The 24,522-nt window shown below is 40.3% G+C and overlaps 1 protein-coding gene across 8 annotated transcripts in view; it reads left to right on the top strand.

Moving 5' to 3' along the window:
* Positions 1-24,522, top strand: part of PDE4D (phosphodiesterase 4D) — a 1,107,352-nt gene that overhangs the window by 1,037,194 nt on the left and 45,636 nt on the right. For 7 of the 8 annotated variants that reach the window (XM_054031502.1, XM_054031504.1, XM_054031503.1 and 4 more), the window contains one exon: positions 4,195-4,307. The exons of the other annotated variant lie outside the window; for it this stretch is intronic. In XM_054031502.1, coding sequence (XP_053887477.1) covers positions 4,195-4,307 — 113 coding nt within the window. The remainder of the gene's footprint in view (positions 1-4,194; positions 4,308-24,522) is intronic. 8 annotated transcript variants of the gene reach the window in all.

Raw genomic sequence — 24,522 nt, forward strand, 5'->3', positions numbered from 1 at the left:
GCTCATGCTCCTATTCATCTGTTAGTCTATAAGATGCCACAGGACTCTTTGCTGCTTTTATAGAACCTATAGGATATGTCTTGTCAGATTTTGTAACAATTTAAAGATGGGTCAAATTTAGGGCCTCAAAACCTTTACAGTGTATTTCTGAAAAACTGTCTTCTGGTTGCATTGCACTTGAGAATTCTAGGAACAAAAGTGGGGTGCTTGTTTTACATATTAGCATGTGAATACCGGTATTATTTTTGTCTCGTTGAAGTTCCATAGTGAAGTCAACGAGTTTAAGGCCAGAAGGGACCACCAGATCATCAAGTCTGATCTCCTGTAAATCACAGGCCACCAACACCACCCAGTACGACACACTAAACCCAACAACCAAAATTAAACCAAAGTATTACAGACTACAGGAGACTAAACTAATTATGTGCCAGTGGCACAGAATAGGAGGGACCAAAGTGCATCAGTGCTCATGGCCCCCATAATGGAAGGGAAATGATTAAGTGAGATATACCCAGATAATCCTGGCAAGTGACCCACACTCATACACTGCAGAGGAAGATGAAAATTCCCTAAGGTCACTGCTAATCTGAGCTGGGGGAAAATTCCTTCCCAACCCCAGAAAAGGTCATCAGTTAGACCCTGAGCATGTGAGCAAGAACCAGCCAGCCAAGCATATGAGAGGGAGGGAGGGAGAGGGAGAGAGAATGCATGGTGCCACCTCAGCATATTGGCTTTCCCTGTCCAATATCCCATCTCCAGCCATGGCCATGTTGGTGCCCAAGGGGCCAATCCAACTTCCATTTAAGTCAGTGGAGATTGGATTGGGCTTCAAGATCTGAAAGAGCTCAATCTTGTAAGTCATGTTAGTAGTCCTTACTCATACAAGTAGTTCCATTAGAGTTATGTCTAGTCTGCCTCTTCTATACACTCCCTACACATCGAGCCCCAGAACCATGGAAGATTCTCATAAAGTCCAATATACGGAGTCCCTTGTCACAGAGTATGCAATGACAGAGATGATGGCATTTAATTAGTGAATGGAGGGACTCCTGCTTGTTAAAGTCTTTTGGGAGGACAGATAGATAAAATTATACACATCTACAATAATGTTAGTAGTAATTTAAAAAAAATAGCTGGAGGGGGCAGGAAGAGGGATATGCGTTTAAAACAAATGGTGAACTAGAACTTTTACTTTATTTACTAAAATCTGACAACCTTAAACTTTATTTTATTCTGCTCCCATAAGCCCCACCTTTCTATAATGTCAGATTTCAGAAAAATTACCTTGTGAAGAAAAATGTGAATTTCCCAATTTCTGAATTTCAAGGAATGTTGAAAGACAGCCTGAAGTCTAGCTAGACATCAAAATGTTATCTCCTTCTCATATTGATTCACTTAACCTCATTTCTGTATATGATTAATTCTCAATGGAATCTCTGTTAAACTTATCTCTACCTGGTCAATATACTGTATAACCATATTGTGAATCAAATAGCTTTTTGTTTATACTTTTTTAATACTTATCTAAAAGAAATCTATACTCTGAGACCAAAAACACATCTTTTAAAAGAATTAGTAGCACTTAGAACTATAATATGTAAGCGCAATTTTGGTAGCTAGTGAACTGTGATGTCTGCTGTGTTGCATGATGTCACAGATTCTTCTTTGATGCATAAACAGTCAGGAAAGTCCTGATTCCAAACGCCAGGGGATATTTTTACATTGGATAGCATTTATAGTAAGTATCATATGTGAAGGGCATTTTACAGTTTTGTGGGGATGATTTTGCTGAATATTTGTTAGTGCTCTTTGAAGTGACAGACTAGCCATAAGGAAAGCTGGTACTGCAGTTTTCTTAAAAGAATTCTACCTATGCTATTTTAGTACTAGGTTGTTCCAAATGAGAATGGGAATTATGCAAAAGTGTGTAGTGGCTTTGAAACATGGATAAGCATGCGCAGTTTTGAAGGAACACAAGCTCATTTGGCATGTACTATGTAATATTAAGAAGAAATGAACCCAGTTTCCCAGACATCAAAAAATAATTCATTAAACTACTGTGGTACTAGCCAGTGCTGAATGGTTTAATATTATTTAAGTTTTTTGTTGACATTTTAAAGATTACATTTAATCTCATCTGGGACAAATTCATGAAGACATTTTAGGAGGGAAGAGCAAACCCATTGAGCTTCCTTTTCCCTTTCTGAAATTGCATTCTTATGCCACTGATTCCAGAAACAAGTATGCCAGCTTTTCAAACTTGGGTTCCTAACATATGCTCCCAAGTGCACAGTTCTCAAGTCAGGGCACCTCACTATACTACTGCTCTCAGCAGTGTCAGTTCTGCCTGTTGAAAAATGCAACTGCTGTAGGAAAAATCATGGACAGGCTTTACAGATGACATCTTCACCCTAGAAATATTATAATTATTTTTCCTGATTATCGTGAGCTTACCCACAATCAGTGCATGCAGGCTCTCATGTGATTGGTCATTTTGTGAGTGGGGGGAGTGCATGGCCCTTTTTGCTCCTTTTCTGGGTCCACTTCTACATGATGTACAACAGTATGCTGCAATATGAAGCTTAGTATGTTAGAAAAGACAAATATCTTAATAATTTAGAAAAAACAAAAATCTTTCCAACCTGATATTGGGTTTCCAGGGTAAACTTCTGGAGAGCTTTCAGCAGCCCTATCTCCCTGCCCCCCAAAGCAAATTGTGTGATGCACTGTACATACGTGCACACACACGGGTTTGGTTTAGAGTAAATATTATTGCAATATTTGAAAAATCCTTTTGCTGCTACATCCTTGGCTAGACATAATTATACTTAGCCCTTACCTGGAATTACATCTTCAGAGGGCTTTATTAATCGATTAATTCTGGACATCCCTATGGGCTAGGTAAGAAACTATTATTGCCCCCACCCCTGGGAATCTGAGGCAGAGAGGCTAGCACACCTAGGGTCCAGACATCAAAGTGTGACAGATAATCATTCAGTGAAGAAATATGCCATTGAGACAAACTTCTGCTGGGGAAGAAACGGGCAGAGCGCTGTGGCCAGAGCCAGCTCCCCGCCAGCTGAGTTGTGGCGCTCACACACTGCTGCGTGCAGTGACATGCCACCTGCTCAGAACCCAGAGCCTCAAGGTTACGAGTCTCTAATCTTGTCGCTGCATCTCCCCAGGCCGTGGAGAAGCCGTGTGTTGTCCTGATCGCGGTTACATAAGCGCCCATCGCCCGGAGGGCGGCGGTGGGGATTTGTGGCGCGCGCGCTATGCTCCTGCCCAGGGCAGGTGGCGGTGACATGTGGGGGAGAAGCCGAGAGGGCTCCGGCCCTATGTGTTTGCTCCTTAAGCCGTAAACGGAGCTCAGCGGAGGCGACTGCGAGAGCTCCACGCCGGGTTTTCTGCCGCTCCCCCCTCCGTACACACACACACAACACACGCGGCTGCCCGACTCCGGCTGGCGGGGAGCAGCAGAGCAGCGCTCTCGCTCGCCTGCTGCTCCTCTGATGCCACACAGGGAAACCTGGAACATCACCGGGGGGCTTTAAAGTACCCCCTGGTCTGGGGGGGAGGGGCAGGGTAGAGGGGTTCCCTGAGCGCAGCAGCCCCGGACTCTGCTTCTCGCCGCTGCGGGAGGAGGAGCTGGGGACACAGGAAACGTGGTCGCCGCACACACGGCAGCAGCCGCGCTGATTCATTTCTGCTCGGAGCCTTCACAGGGTGGGGGGGAGGGGAGGCGAAGCGAGGCGGCGCTGCCTGTCTCCAGCCTGGGGAAGGCAAAGCTCCCTGCATCAGCCGTCCCGGAGGAGAGACGAGCCGAGCCGCGGGCACCAGGCGCTGCTGCCTCCCGCCAGCATCATGCAGTCTAGGGTCCGCATGCGAGACTGAGCCCACAGCAAACGAGCTTTCCGAGTGTCTCCGCAGATTTTGGTTTCGACCATTGACTTTAAGGCGGAAAGGAGGAGGCTGGAGATTCTGTTACCCAGACACTTCCTTTGTGGGTCCAGCTGGAGTCTGAAGCCTGCCCTCCCTCAGTGCCCTGCGTTAGCAATATGAAGGAGCAGCACTCATGTGTGGGCACTGGGCATCTGAGCATGGCTGGGTATGGCAGGATGGACCCTTTGGAGCTTGCTGTTAGCCCTGTGAAGCGCTTGAGAACTGAGTACTCCTTTCCCTATCTCTTCGCAGAGGAGGCCTACCAAAAACTGGCCAGCGAGACCCTGGAGGAGCTGGACTGGTGCCTGGACCAGCTTGAGACCCTGCAAACCAGGCACTCCGTCAGTGAAATGGCCTCGAACAAGGTAGGACCCATCGGACTCCCTTGCCCCCTATTTCTCCTCCTCACTTGCTACCAAAGCTGGAAATCCAGTGGATAGTTTTTAGCCAGGTACAAAATGCATCAAACTATATACAGGGTCCCCTTCCATGGGCCACACTGGAGTTTAGCCATACAACTCCCAGCAAAAAACTTTAATGCATCTCTGAGCTTCTTTTTAACGTGGATTAAGCTGTTTAATTAAAAAAAACCTGAATGTTTGTAAATGAAGGAGCTGTTATCCTTAACTAAAATGTTCAAGGGTTTGTTGACCCTGACATCTAATATTACTGCATATGAGTGGCTCACCCAAGGATCGTAGTGCAAAGTTCTGTTTCTGATGGGGTGTGTGCATGCATAGAGGAGGGATGTTGAAAACAAATAGTTTTGAGACTTTGGTATATAGTTAAAGGGGCATTCTCTGAATACTATTAACAAAACAAACAAAAAAAGATGCAGTGGACTAAGAAACGAAAATAGCTGTATTGGGCTTGAAATATGAATCTGAAGGATTGCTCCTGTAGTTTGTGCAGATTCCTTTGGCTGTAAATTTCAAGGCACATTTTGAAAGTGGTGAAACATTAGGTGTTGGAAGGTTAAACTATTTCTCTATTTCTGTTTGAGTTTAAAATAAGAGATACTATATTTGATTGCTGACCATTGCAATCTTTTCTGTTATTCATTCTTGACACACACATTCTGTTATGAGCCAAGAAAATGGTATATTTCAATATCAGAAGTTAATTATCTACAATGGAGAGGTACAAGGTTGTAAGCAATCTTGTGCCAGAGAGTAAACGTCTGAAAAGGTGATAATAAAGATAACACTCTATTCAATATGATTGTATTTTAAGTGGTACAGACCTTATTTTAGCTGTAAATATTGATGCTAATATATGGCATAATATTGTTTATTACTAATGTTTGGAAGGAAAAAGAGCATATATTTTCAAATTTTCTGCAGATAGCCCATTTCACCATCCTACTTTCCTCTGTGCCCTCAAGGCCACAGACTGAATATTCAGCTAATATTTATAGTGTTCATTTTAATGGGCTTTACCTGACATTACTGAGAATTTATTTTACATCTGTAATAAGCAGAACTTACTACAAGATACTTTGGGAGGTGTATGTTTTCCCCACATTTGTAATCACTCTAGGAAAAGGAGGGTTTAATTGTAACAAATAAAGTACACTTCTTTCCTCTATTCCGCCTATGCAAACAGCTGATTAACCTTTTAATAAACTTTTATTATTTTGAATTATTTTAATTTTTTTTCAGAAAATCATGAAAAACAAATAAGGTCTTCCTTAATGTAATCTCTGTCTTTTATTTTACCTTTCTGCTTTCTTGTTTTGACTGCCATTCCCAACTTTGTCACTAGTTTTCATCAATTGCCTTTTATTTAACCGGATACTCTTCTGTGGCTGTGTATAAGATGTCAAGCATCTCAACTTTTATGCTGCTTTAGCACCATAATATATCCAGTAAATTTCTCAGTGACCGTTTATACTTCTCCCATCTCCACAGTCTCTCTGGTTTTGGTCAGCTGGTTATTTTTGCTGCTTTTATGATTTGAAAGTAAAACTGACAGTAAGAAACAGACGCACCAAAGAGATATGGTGTAAAGCTCAACATTTCCAAAACTTTAAAAACAGTTTTGTACCAAATTGTTTAGCAACAATTCAAGCAGGATCTGATCCTGAGATACTGAGCTCCTACATTTGGGACTTGCAGATATTCATCACCTCAGAAATGGTCCTTATTTTTTTACTGTAAATCACGGGATAGTGGGTCTGTTCCAGCTCGTATTGAAGTCAGTGGCAAAACTCCCATTTTTAAAAAGGGAGCAGGATCAGTGCCTCGGTTAGGGCTTGATCCTGCATTTCTTGCCAATCCAATCCAAGTTATTGGATATGTATAATGTGGAAAGAATGCAGGTTTAGATAATTAATTTGCAAAAGGAAATGTACATAAATATTATCCAGTTTGTAATTATAATATGGAAGGCTTTTACAGATCTTATTAAATACATTTAAAAACACTTGTCCAATCACTTTAGGACGAATGACCCCACAACAAGTTAACATTGGAAGACTTCTATAGGGTTAAGATGCCTATCTAATTTGTTGATCCATCAACTTGCTTGTTTATGATACTTATATGGCCCTCTCTTTAGTAGTACCTGAGAAACTTTCTAGTATTTAAAAAAAAGAAATAGCAAGTTATATTTTATTGAATCCAATCTTAAACTAAGAAAGATCTGGTGCCTTTTATGAACACAGGAGACAAGACTTTAAAAAAAATAAGATTTAACCAGTTACAAATCAATATAAAAATTGCTAGTTCAGTCAAATATATTAATAATCTAGACTTTAAAAAGATTGGTCATTATTTTTGAAAACATAACAAATTCTGATTGACTTTAGTCTGAGAAAATCTATAGCTTCTTTCTTGACCCTGCACGACTGCAGGTCTTATCCCGGCTCCTTTCCCCCCTTGTGTTTGTATGGTTAAAGCACTTCTGATTTGCCAGAGATAACAGGATAAACATTCTTCATATGTACTTATTGAAATCAGGAGGAAAATATGTCACATAAAGGTCTTCTCATTTCTTCAGAAACAGGATCATGCAGGCAAGGCATTTGATATGAGATATACAGTAAGCTGGGTTGTCATAGCCAATCTGAAGGTCAATCAGAATGATGCTATATCTTACGTCAGAACTGGAAATTAATATTGCAGTCACATATTGAGTAGGTTTACTTGATCCATCAACTATGGATATAGATGTCAGACACTCTCTGTTGCTAGTTACAATACAACACACTAAAATATTCAGAAACGCTCTCAGATAGTTTTATGTTGCATTAAGGTTGGCAGGCCATAAATGAAATCGCTTTTTATTTTTTGTCTATGTAAATCTATGTGTATGTTTTCAGTGTTCTTTTTTTCTTAAATCAAAAACAAATCAAATGCCATTAGACATCTTGCGAAGAATCATTATAATAAATCAGTGAGCACATACAATAGTGAGGAAAAATCAGTAAGAAAAAGCTTTCAGTTTCAAATGTCGCAGGAGTTGTTATGAACAGTCATTCTAATTCTAATTATTTGTAAAAATATCTAGTATTTAGACAACATGTTACATTTTAAAATAATTATACTAACGTTAACTAATGCTCACGACATCCCTGGTAGATATGTAGATAGATACTGTATCCTAATTCACGGGAAAACTGAGGCAGAGAAGTCTAGTCTGAGGTAAACAGATAGCCTTTTGTGCAATAGGGATAAGAACTCAGGAATGCCTGACCGCAGTACTAGGATCTAAGCATTAGAAAAATACAAAAATGTATAGCAAAATAAAGTGAAAGGGAACCAACAACTTATAAATCACACTAGTGTCTGAATATGTTCTTTGCCCACCATTTTTACAAGTAACATCTAAAGATCACTGTAATTGAAAAAAAAAGAGAGATGGTGCGGGAAAGATACTTCTCTTTTTTATTTCCAATTTGTTTACTTTGTGCATTTGGCAGCACTTTCTGCATAGTCAGTTCAGTTTTACTCTTTCCCCTGTGCTATCAGTCAATTTCCCCTGTTTGTGTGAGTCTTTTAGACATAGTGGGGTGGCATAGGAACTGGCTATGTTGTCTTTGCACCAACTAAGGACTCACTCATATCAGTGGTGCAAAAGCAGCTATATTAGAGGAAAGAATGCCTATCAGGTTATGGTAGTCTGTGCCTCGTGTGTATCAGAACTGTACTATAAACTTCTTAGGCCAGGGAGCATGTCTACTGTACAGCTACTATCTTGATCTGATAGCATGGACCATTGAGCCCTTATTGAGTTCGACTGACTTCATTAAGTCTCTGCTCAAGCACAGAAGGCTCCTCTTTCTGATCTTAATGCAGGATTAAGTCCTGTGTTTATACAGTTTGGCGCATTCTATTTGTACACAATAAATAGTAATCAGTTACACGCAAACTCATAGCTATGGACTCAGGAAAGCAGAGTTGGTATAGATACGAGGGAGCATCTTGAGGAACCACATCACAGGGATGTAAAAGGCCCTTGGCTGGTTGGGTGGGAATTTCCGCAGTGCAGGCACCGTGTAAGATAGCCATAGGTGGTGCTCCACAGGCCCCCTCACAAGCTTGGGCATGCCAGGGGAGTGAGTGTAGCCCAGAGAGCTATGGCGATTCTGGGCAGCTCTATAGCCTGGAGCTACCCAGTAGGCAGTTCAGCCAGGGCTGCCATAACTCAGACAGCTTCCTGGAAAGCTTAAGTTATTTAGGGGTTGTGCCAGCCCCTGACCATGCCAGAATTGAGAAGGCCCAAAAGTAGTTTCTTGGAGGAACAGCACACAATCTCACCCCTGGTCTATATGCATGGCTCTATAAATAAATCAGAGTTCAAAAGAACATCACAATCAAATAGTGAGTTTATTTCTGTAGTCAATAAGCACGTTGCCAACTCTAATGATTTTATTGTGAATTTTGAACTATTTGGTGTTTTTTCTTAAATCCTCAGCTCCTGGAGTCACGAGTACCAGATAATCTCAGTTTTCATTTAAAAAGTAAAGTATGTTTCTAGCCCACATGGTTGTGGAGAAAAGCTTGAAAACATAATCCCTAAAGGCTCAAAAACCAGAAGGCAGATAAAAAGAAATATTTTTTTATCGTCTCATGATTTCTGGGGACCAGATTTCTGATTTTTGAGCCCTTGGATTGGCAATAGTGGGTAAGGCATGCAGACTGGGTGCCCCATTCATTGATGTGCCTTTCCATTTAATGTTTGCTAGAACTGAGGCTTTTCATATTAGGCCAACAATTTTCAAATGTGGGTGCTGAAAGTTAGGCTCCCTGATGCATATTTAGATGCGTAAATAAAAATGCACTAATTTGCAGAGGTGCCTGCTGACTTCAGAAAGCGCTATGAGTGCCGGTGCACTTTTGAAAATCCTAACTTTAAGGTAGGTGCTGAGCAGGGATTTGGATGCTTAACTTACACTTTGGTACAATCATACAAGCAAATCATCTTTTAAAAAAATGTCTAGGTTATATGTGGTGGTGTTTTATTTTTATTATTGTTTACTCTTTATTCTTTTAAAAAAAGTCTTAGATTGTAAATTCTCCTGGGCAGGGACCTGTATGCATGTGTGTGTGCACGCTTGTGCAGTACCTAGCACAATGGGCCCCTGAAACTTGACTGCGGTCCAGAGGTGCTACTAATAAAGATCTAGCAAACATTTTCCACAGGACTGTACTAATTTGTAGATGAGTTAAATATAGAGGAGTGCGTATAATGAAACTAACATGCAAACATGTTTTCACTTCTGTATTTATGATTTTTGCAAAAATCTCTAGTGTATTATTTTAGTGTATCTCTGTATCTGAATTTAAGCACAGAAATGTTTAGTGCATGTTGAAGTTTACCACAGATAATGATAAAATTCTTTGCTAGCTTTGTGATTCATCAAAAGTGGTGGGAACAAAAGTCAGTGAGGATCACTGTTAGTTACAATATGTGGATACATTCTTGCTAACCTTGGGTTAGTGGTCCCAGACCTGTTTACTGTGAATGCACTATTTCTCCAAGAAATTTCTCTAAACATCAGAGTTAGAAAGATTTATGTTTTATTTAGTTTTACCACACAAAACAGCTACTTTTTTGATACGTCAAATAAAATTGTAGCTGTCCAACATGTATAGCAGGTTATGTGTTGATGCGGGTATTTATATTCAAGGGACTATGCAAAAGTTCCTCTGAGTTGTTGAGTAAAAATAAAATGCAGATTCCCAAAGCAGCAATGCATCTAACCATCTCTCAGACTCAAAAACTTCTTTACTATGAGCACCAATACAAATGTTTGTGGCCATATTCAGTCACTGGAAGAATACATTTCATGGTCCTGTAATGGCCATCCATGCCCTGTACTCAGCTGAAAATTTTGACCATACCACCACCTGCTGAAAAAGGATTTAAACAAAAATAAAGAGAACAGGGATTAGTTTGAACATTTCATTAAAGTGAATTGCATTTTATACACAATTTAAATTTCTTAATTGTAAACATTAAGGATAACAAGAATGAGACTTAAAGGAAAAACAGTCAACTTGAAATCTAGTTGATTTAAAATAATGAGTTTTTTACACCTGGCACTGAGGACCCCTGTCAATTTTTGTTATTTAATAATCACATTTTCCAATTGAGAAAAGTATTTTTCTTCTCCTTTACTGCTGTGTGAAAGACTTGTACAAATAACACGGGAAACTGACTAGCATAGGGGAAGGAGTGAAACTAAATTAACTACGCAGCAAATGCTGCCAAATGTACAAAGTAAACAAATTGGAACTAAAAAAGAGAAGTATTTTTCACCCTCTTTTTTTCCCCCCCATCACAGTAATCGTAGATGTTACTTGTAAGAGGAGTGGGGAAAAAGATATTTCTAGTGTGATTTATAAGTTGGCGATGTTCCTTTCACTTTATTTTGCCATATATTTATGTATTTTTTTAGTGGTTTGATCTTAGGACTGGGAGCCAGGGATTCCTAAGGTCTTACACCTGCTATTTACCCTCAGGCAAGCCTTTTCTGCCTCAGTTTCTCCATAAATTAGGAAAACAGTACTTACCTACCTACCTATCAGAGACATGTGCATTAGTTTAATGTCTGTATAATGGCTTGAAAATGTAAAGCATTATATAAGTCCCAAATATTTTGTTAAGAATTAGAATTAAAATGACTGTTTAGAACAACCACTGAGTCACATGAAACCAAAATTGTTTTCCTTACTGGATTTTATTTTCATTATTGTATGAACTCATTGGCATCTTTGGTTTATCCCGTGGGAGGCACTCAGATAATATAGTGATGGTCATCTAGATGGATACAGTGCATCTTATTAGGAACAATGGCTAATGTTGTGGTATGAAAGAATGAATCACCATTGAGAAGTCAGCTTTTGTTAACTGACTGACTACTTTTTAGTCTTGTCCTTTTGAATCTTGTCTGGTTACCTTGACATAGTTTGTTACATGACCAGCATCTTGTCTTCAGGAATGATATTCCATATGTAGAAGCTTTATATTTGATAGTATTTTTTAACAAATTTGTAAGCTCAGCCAAAGTAAAATAATATCTTCTTATGTCATGGTCATAGATTAGAGTGACCTGTTTCCAGTTAGAGGAAAAGGATAATGCTGTCATATCCCAATTTAAGATTTCTTTATCAGTCACTCTCTTAGGTTTCAGCTATTACACATAATAAAATATGTGCTGGTAATAAAATAGTGGAAAAGGAATTTGCTAATATCACGACTGTCAATTTTGTTGCAAAACTGGTAGGTCCTCTGTTTTGCTGTTCAGCGATAAAGACAGCTGATAATCGGTTCCAAAAATTTCTGCAGCTTATTGCGTGACAGCATTCTTACATAATGTCTGGCAATGCCATTACTCTTGGCTAGTTGACATGATAGTTTAATTGGCTCTTGATGTTCCTGAACTTTCTAGGAAAATCCAAGGATGTGGTTAGCTCCTTACTTGAGTATGCATGCAATTCTGACAAGAATTAGAAACGAATAAGATGTAGCTGTTCTCATGCAAAAACTTCATTGAGTGTAGCATCAGGAAATACTTATTCACTGAGGGTTTCATTTTGTACAGCACAGGTGTGGGATGTTATCTGTATATGTAGGAGCTAAAAAGTGATGAACTAGAGAGGGAATGCAGGGAGGCCGACCTTGCATTGATGAGAGGATTTCTACAGGGTCATCATGCTTAGCCTTGCTTCATAGCAAGAGTAAAGCAGAAGATGAAAGTGTAGCTAAGCACCCAATTTGCATGCTGGAAGAATTGTACTTAAACCAGGGGTGGGCAAACCTTTTGGCCCGAGGGCCACATCTGGGAATAGAAATTGTATGGTGGGCCATGAATGCTCACAAAATTGGGGTTGGGGTACGGGAGGGGGTGAGGGCTCTGGTTGAGGGTGCAGGCTCTGGGATAGGGCCAGAAATGTGGAGTTCAGGGTTTGGGAGGGGGCTCCAGGTTGGGGCGGGAGAGTGGGATGCGGCGGGAGGGGTTTGAGGGCTCCGGTTGGGGGTGCGGGCTCTGGGGTGGGGCTGGGGATGAGGGGTTTGGGGAGCAGGGGGGTGCTCCAGGCTGGAATCAAGGGGTTTGGAGGGCGGGAGGGAGATCAGGGCTGGGGCAGGGGATTGGAGCATGGGGGGAGGCTCAGGGATCCAGGCTCCAGGCGGCACTTACCTCAAGTGGCTCCCGGAAGTAACAGCATGTCCCTTCTCCAGTTCCTATGCAGAGGTGCGGCCAGGTGTCTCTGCACGCTTCCCTGTCCACAGGCACCGCCCCTGCAGCTCCGATTGGCATGCCAGAGGGTGCCGTTGGAGTGGAGCACGTAGGAGCTGGGCCATGCTGCTGCTTTTGGGAGCTGTGTGGAGCTGCCCCGACCCTGCTTCCCGCCTGGCGCACCAGAGGGGGGCCATGCCGTGGCCTCCGGGAGACGCGTGGAGTGGCCCCCAAAACCCAACCCTGCGCCCCGGCTGGAGTGCCAGTGCGGGGCCATGTGGCTGCTTCCGGAGCTGCGTGGAGCAGCCCCTGACCCTGCTCCCCAACTTAAAATGGCTGGCGGACCAGATCCAGCCTACGGGCCATAGTTTACCCACCCCTGACTTAAACCCAAATCTCCTCAAACAAGCCCTTTCCTCAATTTCTGCTCCTTTTTTATGCTATGGAGCAGGTATACAAAAGTCCTGAGCCCTCTGTTAGGTCAGTATGCTTAGTACTTAACCTTACTTGCTCCCATGTGAGTCTGGTCACACTTGTGCTGGAGCACAACAAACTTGCACTAAGATAAGCACAGTGATGAGTGTAGGTAAGGCACTTCCTAGTATACACTGTGAAAAGACTTGCAGGAACAGGGGTAATGGGTGAAATTTACGATAATACAGAGGAATCCTACAAGGCCCTCCTTGCCATTTAAGTACTGCAGTGTCTTCACAGAGACACAGGGGTGCCGCAAGAGTAGCTATGCAGGGGGACTTCACACCCACCATTCATCCCAGAAGGAAATGTCTTGCTGCCTCCAAGTGAGAAAAGTCAGTTGGATACCCTGTCCTTCTAAGGAGCAAAGCTGCGAGGAGTGTTGAAGGTGGGTCTGAGATTTTGGGCTGTTGTTGAGTCAAAAGAAGAAACAAACATGCAGTGGGTGAGATTATGGGTCTGAAAAGAGATAGGCAGGGTCTCAGCTGCTAGACTGGGACTCTGTGCAGGTGAGTGAAAGCAGCCTCTGTTTCTTCTAGTGGGCCAGCTTTGGGTGACAAGGAATCCCTGTGCTGTAGTACTGGTCTGGTGGTTGATGAGTGCATGAGAGATCAGATTTCAGAGTAACAGCCGTGTTAGTCTGTATCCGCAAAAAGAAGAACAGGAGTACTTGTGGCACCTTAGAGACTAACAAATTTATTAGAGCATAAGCTTTCGTGGACTACAGCCCACGCATCCGAAGAAGTGGGCTGTAGTCCACGAAAGCTTATGCTCTAATAAATTTGTTAGTCTCTAAGGTGCCACAAGTACTCCTGTTCTTCTTTTTTTGAGAGATCAGAGACACTGAGGTCAGGCAACAACTTGTCAAGAACCTTTTTGGGAGTTAGGAAAATGCTTTCCCCTGAACAGCCATAAGAATATAAGAATGGCCATACAGGGTCAGACCAAAGGTCCATCTAGTCCAGTATCCTGTCTTCCGACAGTGGCCAGTGCCAGGTGCCCCAGAGGGAATGAACGGAACAGGTAATCAACAGGAGATCCATCCCCTGTCACCCATTCCCAGCTTCTGGCAAACAGAGGCTAGGGACATCATATCTGCCCATCCTGGCTAATAACCATTGATGAACCTATCCTCCATGAATTTATCTAGTTCTTTTTTGAATCCTGTTATAGTCTTGGCCTTCACAACATACTTTGGCAAGGAGTTCCACAGGTTGACTGTACATTGTGTGAAAAAATACTTCCTTTTGTTTGTTTTAAACCTGCCCAGCAGATCTGCTGCTCATCTCCTAAGTAGGGCCTTGGCCGGGGTAGGGATTGAGCTGTGCACTGCCATCTCTCCACTTCATGCTAGAGCTAGATGAAAGGAGCATTGAATTCTATGCCTAGGAGAAAACAACTCCAAACAGTGAGCAAGCCGCACTCAGAGGAAAGCACTTCCTCACTATCTGTGTGGCTCTTTACAAGCAGCTGTCAGCTCTACACAACTTAGCTCCTTCCTGCTGCCCCAACCAGCCACAGCAACAGCACTTGGGGTTTGTCCCATAACTGTGGATTTGAGCAGACAACCTAATACCTGGAGCTAGTACCTAGAATCTGGAACTCTACCTGCTTGCCTGAGCTTAGACGTACAGTTTCTTCCTACCCCAATCAGTTAAGGAATTTAGATCTCCTTTGAGTTCCCCAAAAGCCCTGTGACTATGCCCCTTTTTAGCTATCCTAAGCAGTGCCTTAGGAGATGGGATATCTCTTCCCACTTATGCAATCTCAACCTAGTAGAGGTGATTTTACCAGTCTGTCCTCTTCTGGGGCTCTGATGACTTCCTCCATACACCTCAACGTAGCAATGTTCCCAGTCCCTGCGCACTGGCGTACAATCACCCCTTTTTATAGCCTCTTTACTTTTGCACAGGTATCAAAGATTCTTTCCTTCAAGTATAATGACACAGAACAATGCAGCAAAAATTGAAAATATTATGAAGTAATAATCAGTGAAAATAGTTTAGGGCATGATGTGGGAAAATGAGCCTTGTTTTCATCCATCATATATATTTGAATATGAAATATTTCTTTGACAATTTAAAAAAAATGTTTTATTGGAAGTGAAATGTAAATTTAAGTGCTACTTTTTCGAGCATACTCACCAAAAACCTTAAGGTCTTTCCTAAGAAAATAGTATTGAATATTGCAAGGATGTTACTTAGAAATGGATTGTATGTAAATGAGTACTTCATAATTGCTCACTTTGTTAATAATGGTTTTGCAGTTACTCATAAAGGCTTCTAGTTACTTGGTTCTAAATTCTGCCTTAAAGATCCACCAGAATCTCCTGGATATTATGCTGTGTACTGAAGCAGTGATGGTTAGGTCATAAGACTTGAAGCACTTCAAAGATGGAGGAATGATCTTTCTCCTGTTTTGTTTGTTTTGCATTTTTAACTATAGGCAATTTCTTTGCCTAAATAACTTTTAATGCAGTGAATATGTTATCAACTGAAATATCAATGCAGTTGCAATATGACAGAGAAATCAGAAGCAGTTTTGCTTACTTGGTTATGTTGTTTCATATTTTGCTTTGTAATCCTTTACTAAAACACTACATATTTAGAGACTTTTCTCTCTCTAACCTATATTTCCAGCTTTGAGATGGATTTACCATGGCTAGATTTTACTTTTACCGAGGACATGTCTGCACCAAAGATTTGTGCCAGTTACAGTCATTGGTGGCCTGCCACCAGCATAACTGCAAACCTCTAGTGCTGGCAAGTTAACCCATGATGTGCACTGGCGCTGCTTATCCCTGTTTGAAACTGTGATGAACTGCACTAGTGCAAATTGTGTCTTTTATCAGCTTTGCCTGCCTACAGTGGGACTGGGGCGAATTGCCAGCATAGACAAGGCCATAATCTCAGAGACCAGTGAACCAAACTAGTCCATAGTGCCTGTTTACAAGATTTCCTAAAATACTATTTAAACAGTTTATGTTTTCTGTTAATTAAGTAGTAAACCACTGATGAGTGGTCAGCCAGACAAATTACTTTGGCTGAACGCTTCTGTTTTTCTGATTTTGAATAAAAGAGCAATGTTCATAAAACTGAGCCACTCCTTTGTGATGGCAGGAGACGAGAATGCTAGCTTGTTTGTTATTTTTAAAAAACAAACAAACAAAAAAAGAGATTCATAGTAATGCTTCAATCTTTTATCATAATTAGAAGGTAGGTACCTAATTCACAGTTCAAAAATCAGCTAAAAAAACAGTTTTGCATTCTAGTAGTCCATCTATACTGTTCACGGGTCAGCTTCTAATTCCTACTGAGACAAGCTTGAGTGGTTAACGAACTTATTTTAAACAATCCTGAATATATTACACAAGTCTGCAATACCAGAAATTGTTTGACTTCTGAAACAACTCAAAGTTGCAATGTCTTTTCATATTTCAACTCTTATTTTCAAATATTTCTTTTCTTTCATCTTACTGTACTACAGATCCTGTGAAATAGAGGATGGATGATGTTACTCTATAATAATAGATTTTACTTCTACAGTGCATGATATTCAAGGAACTCAAATGGATTTGCAGACAATGCCCACTGTTAAACCAATATTATCCGCAATTTACCCGTTGGGAAACTAAGGCACAAAGTTCAAGGTGACACAACATGTCATAGGCAGACCAGAAATAGAATGCAGTTCTCCTGACTCCCATTTGTGCGTGTTAGATACAAGACTTCATATTTGTTATTTGTAGCAGTGCTTAGAAGCCCCAACCAAGGATCAGGGCCCCACTCTCCTAGGCACTACACTAATGTAAATTAGCCAGTCCCTCCCAGAAAGCTCTCACACTTGTCTGGACAAGGATTTTGATGATAGAACATGATCCAGTCTAACTATTCCATTCCAAATGTCTACTGTAGAGCAGGCAGCATATATTTTAACATGCTAGGCTTCAACTTCACCAGTTTAGCATGTGGTAAGGCAATGTGCCTTGTCTACACTAGGCATTTCAGACACCTAAGAACACATTAGGTAACATGTTTTAACAACTCACCTTATATCCTAGGGTTTGTCTACATGGGAAACTTTGCCAGCAGAACTTTCAAAGTGATATAAACTAAACTGAAAAAAGATATTCTTGATTCCAGAATCAGATTTTTACACACATGGAGTAATAGTGGCATAATGATATTGCTATAGTTCTGCTGGTAAATTGCCCTATATAGATAAGCCTCTAGTCTAGACAAGAGCTACCGGTAGGCCTTGATGGGCAAAAAGGGTGTTTTTCAATCATGTTAGTTTAATGAAAAACCCCATTAAGATGCAGGTTGACACATTTAAAGCCATATTAGCTGACCTTGTACCCTATGCTCCCCACTAGGCGTTAACCAGTTTAGCAGGAGTTTTAAAGGCAGTGAAATCAATGGGAGTTTTCCCATTGATTTCAGGAGAGCCAGGATTTCACCTTTGATGCACTGGAATAGAGAAGGAGTTCCAACCTGAAAAGGAGAGCAAGGAAGAAGTCACAAAGAGGAGAGTGGAAGAAAGTGAGGTATGCATCATTAGTGGAACAAAAAGGATTCAGAAGAGATAAGAAATAAGAACAGAGATTGAATCAGGGTTCTGGGTGGAATGGAGTTGTGGATCTTCCAACAAAAGTATTAAATAAAAACATTAAATACACCTCTATCCCGATATAAGACGACCCGATATAACACGAATTCGGATATAATGCAGTAAAGCAGTGCTCCGGCGGGATGGGGCTGTGCACTCTGGTGGATCAAAGCAAGTTTGATATAACGCGGCTTCACCTATAACGCGGTACGATTTTTTGGCTCCTGAGGACAGCGTTATATCGGGGTAGAGGTGTACTGGAATAAATCCTAAAATATAGTATTTTTAGATTGTGCACTCTTTGTAGCAGATAGTGTGTCTTCTGTGCTCAGAAAGTGCCTAGTTTATATTAGACACTGTCACAATCTAAATAATAATAAATACAAATAACTTTAAAATATTTTGAAAATATGTTTATAATAAAGATCTGTGGAAACCAGGTTTTTGGTTTGTACTTCTCTAACCTTGCTTTATCAGGATTGTGACCATTTTGTAACTCTTGCTGACTCCAGGATTGCATTTGAGATTAGAATTCTTTTGCATGATCAGCAATGTAAAAGCATCCGACAGTATTAAACATATATATAGCTGAAGTTATCCAGAAATTGGAATTAGCACTCAAATGGTGTTCGTGTTATTTCCAGATGTATAGTGAATGGGCCCAAATATATCAGTATGGTCTTAATCCTTGCCTCCTCTGAGCAGATGTGTGGTCATTTGGCAATGGTCTGTCCTATCCTAAGCTACGGATATGTGTTTGAGAGGGTTTGGCCACAGTGGTGGGTGGAGGGTCTGAGGGTTGTCATACCTTCAATCTGAGCTGTGTCTCCCTCTGAATGTACATAGAACAACCAAAGCATGCTCACTTTTGTAAGTGGAAGGCAAATAATCTATTCTAGTGCTGGAATTTCATTCAACACTTAGTCATGAAATAATTCATACAGATAGTGTACGCTGTGCTCTTGCCATAGCAGCTCCCTACCAGTTTTTCAGAAGTTGGGAGGACAGATAAGTATTTTAGATCTTCTCAAGTTCCATGTTTATTTTGTTCTCTAAAGATGTCATCCACCGGCATTCTCACTTTTGCCTTTTAGCTCCCCTGTATTAAATATCTGCTGCCACAGAAAATTGTGTTTGAGAGCACTGTTCCCAGCAAAATCAAGATTCATTATTTGTATGCTGTTTAACCATTCTTGAAACAGCCATTCTATGCAGTTTTACAGTGAGCATGCTCAGATTCCTCAGCATCTCTGTCCTCTGCTGCATGCTGATCACCTCGGTGGCTGCCGCTGGCTCTTATTACTGGCGAATGGCATGCTGTGCTGATGCAGACACCATAATAGGAAGCACCTAGGCCTGTCATAAACAAGCAGGTCTGAAAAAAAAAAGTGCAGGTCTGACGTATGATGTATCCATAGCAACGAGGAGAGATCAGGCTGCCATTTTGGAGTAAATGCAGTCTAGTATGGGTCTACAAGAAGCCAGAAAGTATCTTGCTGGATTTAAATGCTCTATGTGTACATCAGAATTTTTGTGAAACACAGTATTTGCAAGAAGACAGCTTGCAAAAACAATGTCTTTAATTACTAACTTCGGGGGAATTTAAGGGTTTCTTTGAATGAACTGATTTTTCACTTGCAATGGAAACTTTAACTGGATATCAGAACACACTTACTCCTGAGAAATACTAATGTGAGAAATTATTTGACAAACAAATCATAGTATATCTCTTTGGATGCCTAATTATTGAAACACAGAGGGCATAATATTTCTAAGTAAAATGATTGTGTGTTGCTTACACTATGAAGTATGGCCAAAGTTTTGTACATCTGAATATTGGATCCAGGTAAGACTGCATTTCATGTTTGATAATTACCTGCTTTTTGGTTTTTCAACATCAGTAAAACAAATGAATAAATTTTGGTGCTTGGAGGGATATAGAGTAGTTTAGGTGTGGTGCTGTAGAAAAAGCTTTAAAGGTTCAATTACAGAAGATCTTTTAAATATCATCGTTGTGAAGATGTTGTTGCAGTCTGTAAAAATATATAGTCAGATGCATGTGCCTGGAATTTCTGAGATAACTTTTAGTTAATCCTTGTTTACAAAACTTGGCTTTACAATGAAATGACTAAATTGAAAAATATTCCAAATAGAAGATATCAGAATACATAGGAAAACTCACACAAAAATAATCTTGGGATTGAAAGACTAAAACAAAATAATGTTTTTTTCTTTGTGTGCATGTTTTTTAACTCAATTTAATATACATCTAGAGTCTGATGTTCGTATTTACAATTTTGTCCTTATATTACTGAAAGACTACTTCATAAGAGAGATGATATGGCAATAATACCTAAGACTGTATAACGGGTGTAAAGTAGAACTGTAGCAAAAAAAAAAATCACTATAACTATATTGTTTTGTATTCTTCCCAGCAGATTAAAACCCTAGACCTGCTGCACCTCTGTTTCGTCTTTTCTAGTTTTGAGGGGGCAGAGGTTGTGGCTGTAATGCTGTAAAAGGACTATCTGTTGATGTGTGTGTAGCGCTGTTTGTTTGTTTGTGTATTATATGATCAGAATTTGAAAAAATTACCAAACTTGGAGGACTAACCCTCTTAACCAGAGATAAATATGAAAGACGAGTGTGACATCCCTATGAATGACCTTTGGGAAACATGCCCTAGTGAGAAGGCCAGTTATACCCAACTGCTCAAAGCAGGGAGCATGCTGGCTGCAGATGCTGCTTCTCATTTGTATCAGCCTTTGGATAGTCAGTGTTGAAATATGAAGCTCGATGCCACTTACTGTTGGGAGACAGGAGGATTTTCTGTTTCTTCTGTCCTCTACAGAGCTTCTTGGCTGCTGTGGGGGTAGAAGGTCTGCACAATTCTACTCTTTTCCCAGCCTCATTTTTGCTCCTGTGTCTGCCTCTGCTGCTGCTCACAGCTGTGCCACACTACCACAGCATTATGTTGACCTCATCCTTATCACTAATGTTACTGATTACAGAATTCTGGATTGCAGCATTGAAAACTCACAAGACTCTGCTGCACCTTGGGAACTGCAGAGTCCCTGGAGTTGCCTGTCTGCAGACTCAGAAAGACACCTTAGCTTTGGCATACACTCCATTCGCATTTGAAAGGTTATACGATCACGAGCCTGGGTATATCTACCCTTGAATTTTTAGTCACATTTTACTGTATATTAATTAACACAACTGAAAATTGCAGCACAGACAGGACATAAATGTTTGTTGCTTGTTGTCAGCAAACTTTTATGTTGTGTTTTCACTAGAATTTAGTATGTTGGGAGTTAATGTGTTAAATAACATATAGTAAACCACTACTAATATTCAACAGCAGATATATGAAATGCTAAATTGAGTAGAAATTGATGGGGTATGTCCCCTCACTCACCTTTGTGAGTGTGAAAAATCTAAGATTTCTGAGCCATGCTGAATATTATCAGATATGAGCTCCTATATCAATGCTTGCTAGAGCAAGATGACTTAGACAAGGTATAGAAACCCATGGATTGCCTATAATGATGTTATATTTGTTTAATCAAGTCACTGCTGCCCTTTGGTCCAGAAGTGTATGGAATTCTGCTGTTGAAAGATACCACTTGAACCTCGGGTTAAATATTCTTGAAGCATTTTAACACATTTTTTTAATTCAGTCAGGGCCTGATCTAATGCCCATTGAAGTCAATGGGAATCTTTTAGTTAACTTCAGTGGGTTTTGGATTGAGCCATTGGCTATTTTCCTTTTCTATCTTTACCTTTTATTTAATGACAATAGGTTTTGAGATTCAAAAAGCTAAAGCTTTATATCCACAAACTGTCAGCATCAAATGTCAAAATATACAAATTAAATATCTTTAAATCAAACTCTAATCAGTTCCCAAGCTGCATTTTTCTCACTTTACCTATGTGTAGATTTCAATTATCGATGGAAACATTTTTTCGTTGGTTTATGTGTGTATGGTGAAATTGACAAATGACAGATAAAAACATCTAATCCTTCCAACCTGTATAAAAGTTAGCATAAAACTGATTTCCACATTGGAATAATCAATCCAGGCTAGTGTAAAGGGGCTATTAAAAAGCAATTTCTTTTCCACTCATCTGAAATCTGTTTGCACAAAGTTAACTGGAAACCTGTAAAACTGTTCTTATATACACTGTGTTGTTTTAAGAGGTAATTCTTGTATTTGTTTTGGATTCATGTTTGTAGCAAATGGTGAAATTCACACATGTGTAAAGGGATTCCAAATCACTTAAATGTGGATAGTTCTCTGAAGACATTCATGCAGTGTGCAGGGGCAGTCAAAAAACCAAACAGGATGTTAGGAATCATTAAAAAAGGGATAGAGAATAAGACAGAGAATATCTTATTGCCCTTATATAAATCGATGGTACGCCCACATCTTGAATACTGTATACAGATATAGTCTCTCATCTCAAAAAAGCTATACTGGCACTAGAAAAGGTTCAGAGAAGGGCAACTAAAATGATTAGGGGTTTGGAACGGGTCCTATAAGAGGAGAGATTAAAGAGGCTAGGACTTTTCAACTTGGAAAAGAGGAGACTTAAGGGGGGATATGATAGAGGTATATAAAATCATGAGTGGTGTGGAGAAAGTGAATAAGGAAAAGTTATTTACTTGTTCCTATAATATAAGAACTAGGGGCCACCAAATAAAATTAATAGGCAGAAGGTTTAAAACAAATAAAAGGAAGTTCTTCACACAGCGCACAGTCAACCTGTGGAACCCGTTCCTGAGGAGGTTGTGAAGGCTAGGACTATAACAGGGTTTAAAAGAGAACTAGATAAATTCATGGAGGTTAAGTCGATTAATGGCTATTAGCCAGGATGGGTAAGGAATGGTGTCCCTAGCCTCTGTCTGTCAGAGGGTGGAGTTGGATGGCAGGAGAGAGATCACTTGATCATTACCTGTTAAGTTCACTCCCTCTGGGGCACCTGGCATTGGCCACTGTTGGTAAACAGGATACTGGGCTGGATGGACCTTTGGTCTGACCCAGTATGGCCATTCTTATGTTCTTAACTGTGGAGTGATGTAGACATGCATTAGGTCTCTCTCCACCAACACCAAATAGATTGGTGCAATGAGTAGACCCTTGAAAGAGTCTGTGTGTGTGTGGTGGGAAGGAACAGTAGCTTCCAAGCTGCATTATGGCATATACATGAACTGGCATGAATTAATTCCCTCCAAACATCAGGAACTTCCTCTGCAAAGGCTGATTAATCAGGCTATGTATGAGGAAGGGTTAATCCACACAAATACTGAATAAGAAATATACAGATGTATTCAAAGGATGTCATTGTTTCTTGCCTTGAAGGCATCTTTTCTCTTGCCTGCCTACCAGTAAACCCAACTCACAACACACTAGGCTGCAGAACTGGAAACATCCTCCTTGTTTTTTTAGATATGCTCTGGGGGCATTTGGATGGGCTGCCCACTTAAAAAAAAATCAATTACATTTGCGTGCGTATCTGCATTTATACATGATATAGGAGGGTATTATGTGAACTTGAATCATGTCATATTCAGGCTAGATTGGAAGATTTCTGATTAAACAAATATTTACCACATGTCATCTAAATACATAATCAAATAAAATGTATCCAAGACATAAAATGGAATGATTCTTTTTTGATTAAGCCAGCATTGAATTAGTTCTCTGAAGGAACCGGTAACGCCAACAAGATACCCTTTTCAGACAGGGTCAGGATACAATAGCCAGTTTAATAGGAATTGGAGCTTGAATCAACAAGTCTCTGTGAAACAGCTTGCAATGTGCCTTTGAAATCCTGATATCTTGTGAGTGTGATTTATAGGAGCTTGCTATGGCATGTATGTGTCAGGGCCCCACTGAGTTTGTTTGTTTTTCTGTTAGCAACGTTACCTAGCACTCCATGCTTGTATGATTTTATTTATACTATCACTGACTGCTTCTGAGTGGGGTCTTAAAAAAAAATCTTGACACAAAGGTAACTGAGCAATAATATTTAAAAGAAAAAAATAGTAGCTTTGCTTCAGGTCTGGTTTTCATACAAAAAATATGTATATTGAATTTTAAAAAGACACATTTGTGTTTTGTATTTCTGCCTTTCTTTCAAGACAGAGAACAGTGAATTTAAATGTCAGATATGAATAGCACTTACGTCTGTAACTTTAAAAAAATGTGATTATCGGCTCTCACATTGCTTTTTAGTATTAAAAGTTTACTGTTAAACACGATTGCTGAGGGACTGATATAGCATTATGTCTTTGCCTATTCACTATGCAACAGTTTATGGGAGAGAGGATCTTCTTTTAAACCTGCTTGTCCCCCATACACATTGTAGAATTATGAAATTTTTACAGCTCTGATTCCACTGCTAATAAGAAACACTATTGGTATTGTCCCAGACTACCCTTCCCGAGGGGAAAACACATGATAAGTGGTAGGAGGGAGGAAAACTCCAAGATTTTTTCCTCGCAATAGATTTTCTCAGATTGTTCTGCAGATGGGGATGAGGATGAGGTTTGCCCGTAACTGCAGGACCATCAGGAAGATCCACTCTCAGAACCTATGGATTTTCCACAGTCCATATGATCTTGGGGGATATGTTGAAGGTACAGGCCTATCCATCTTTACATTGTTTCTGAGGCCTCCTCCTTTATCTGCAGGGCATTGACGCTCCAGTGCAGCCCTGCTGCCATGGGCTCTCCATTCAGCAGCTGCCTATGGTACTTCCCTATTATGGGAGGTTCCACAGCACGAAGGGATGTTGAAAGTAAAAGT

Source organism: Malaclemys terrapin, chromosome 6 (genome assembly GCF_027887155.1).
Source record: "Malaclemys terrapin pileata isolate rMalTer1 chromosome 6, rMalTer1.hap1, whole genome shotgun sequence".
Lineage (NCBI taxonomy): Eukaryota > Metazoa > Chordata > Testudines > Emydidae > Malaclemys > Malaclemys terrapin.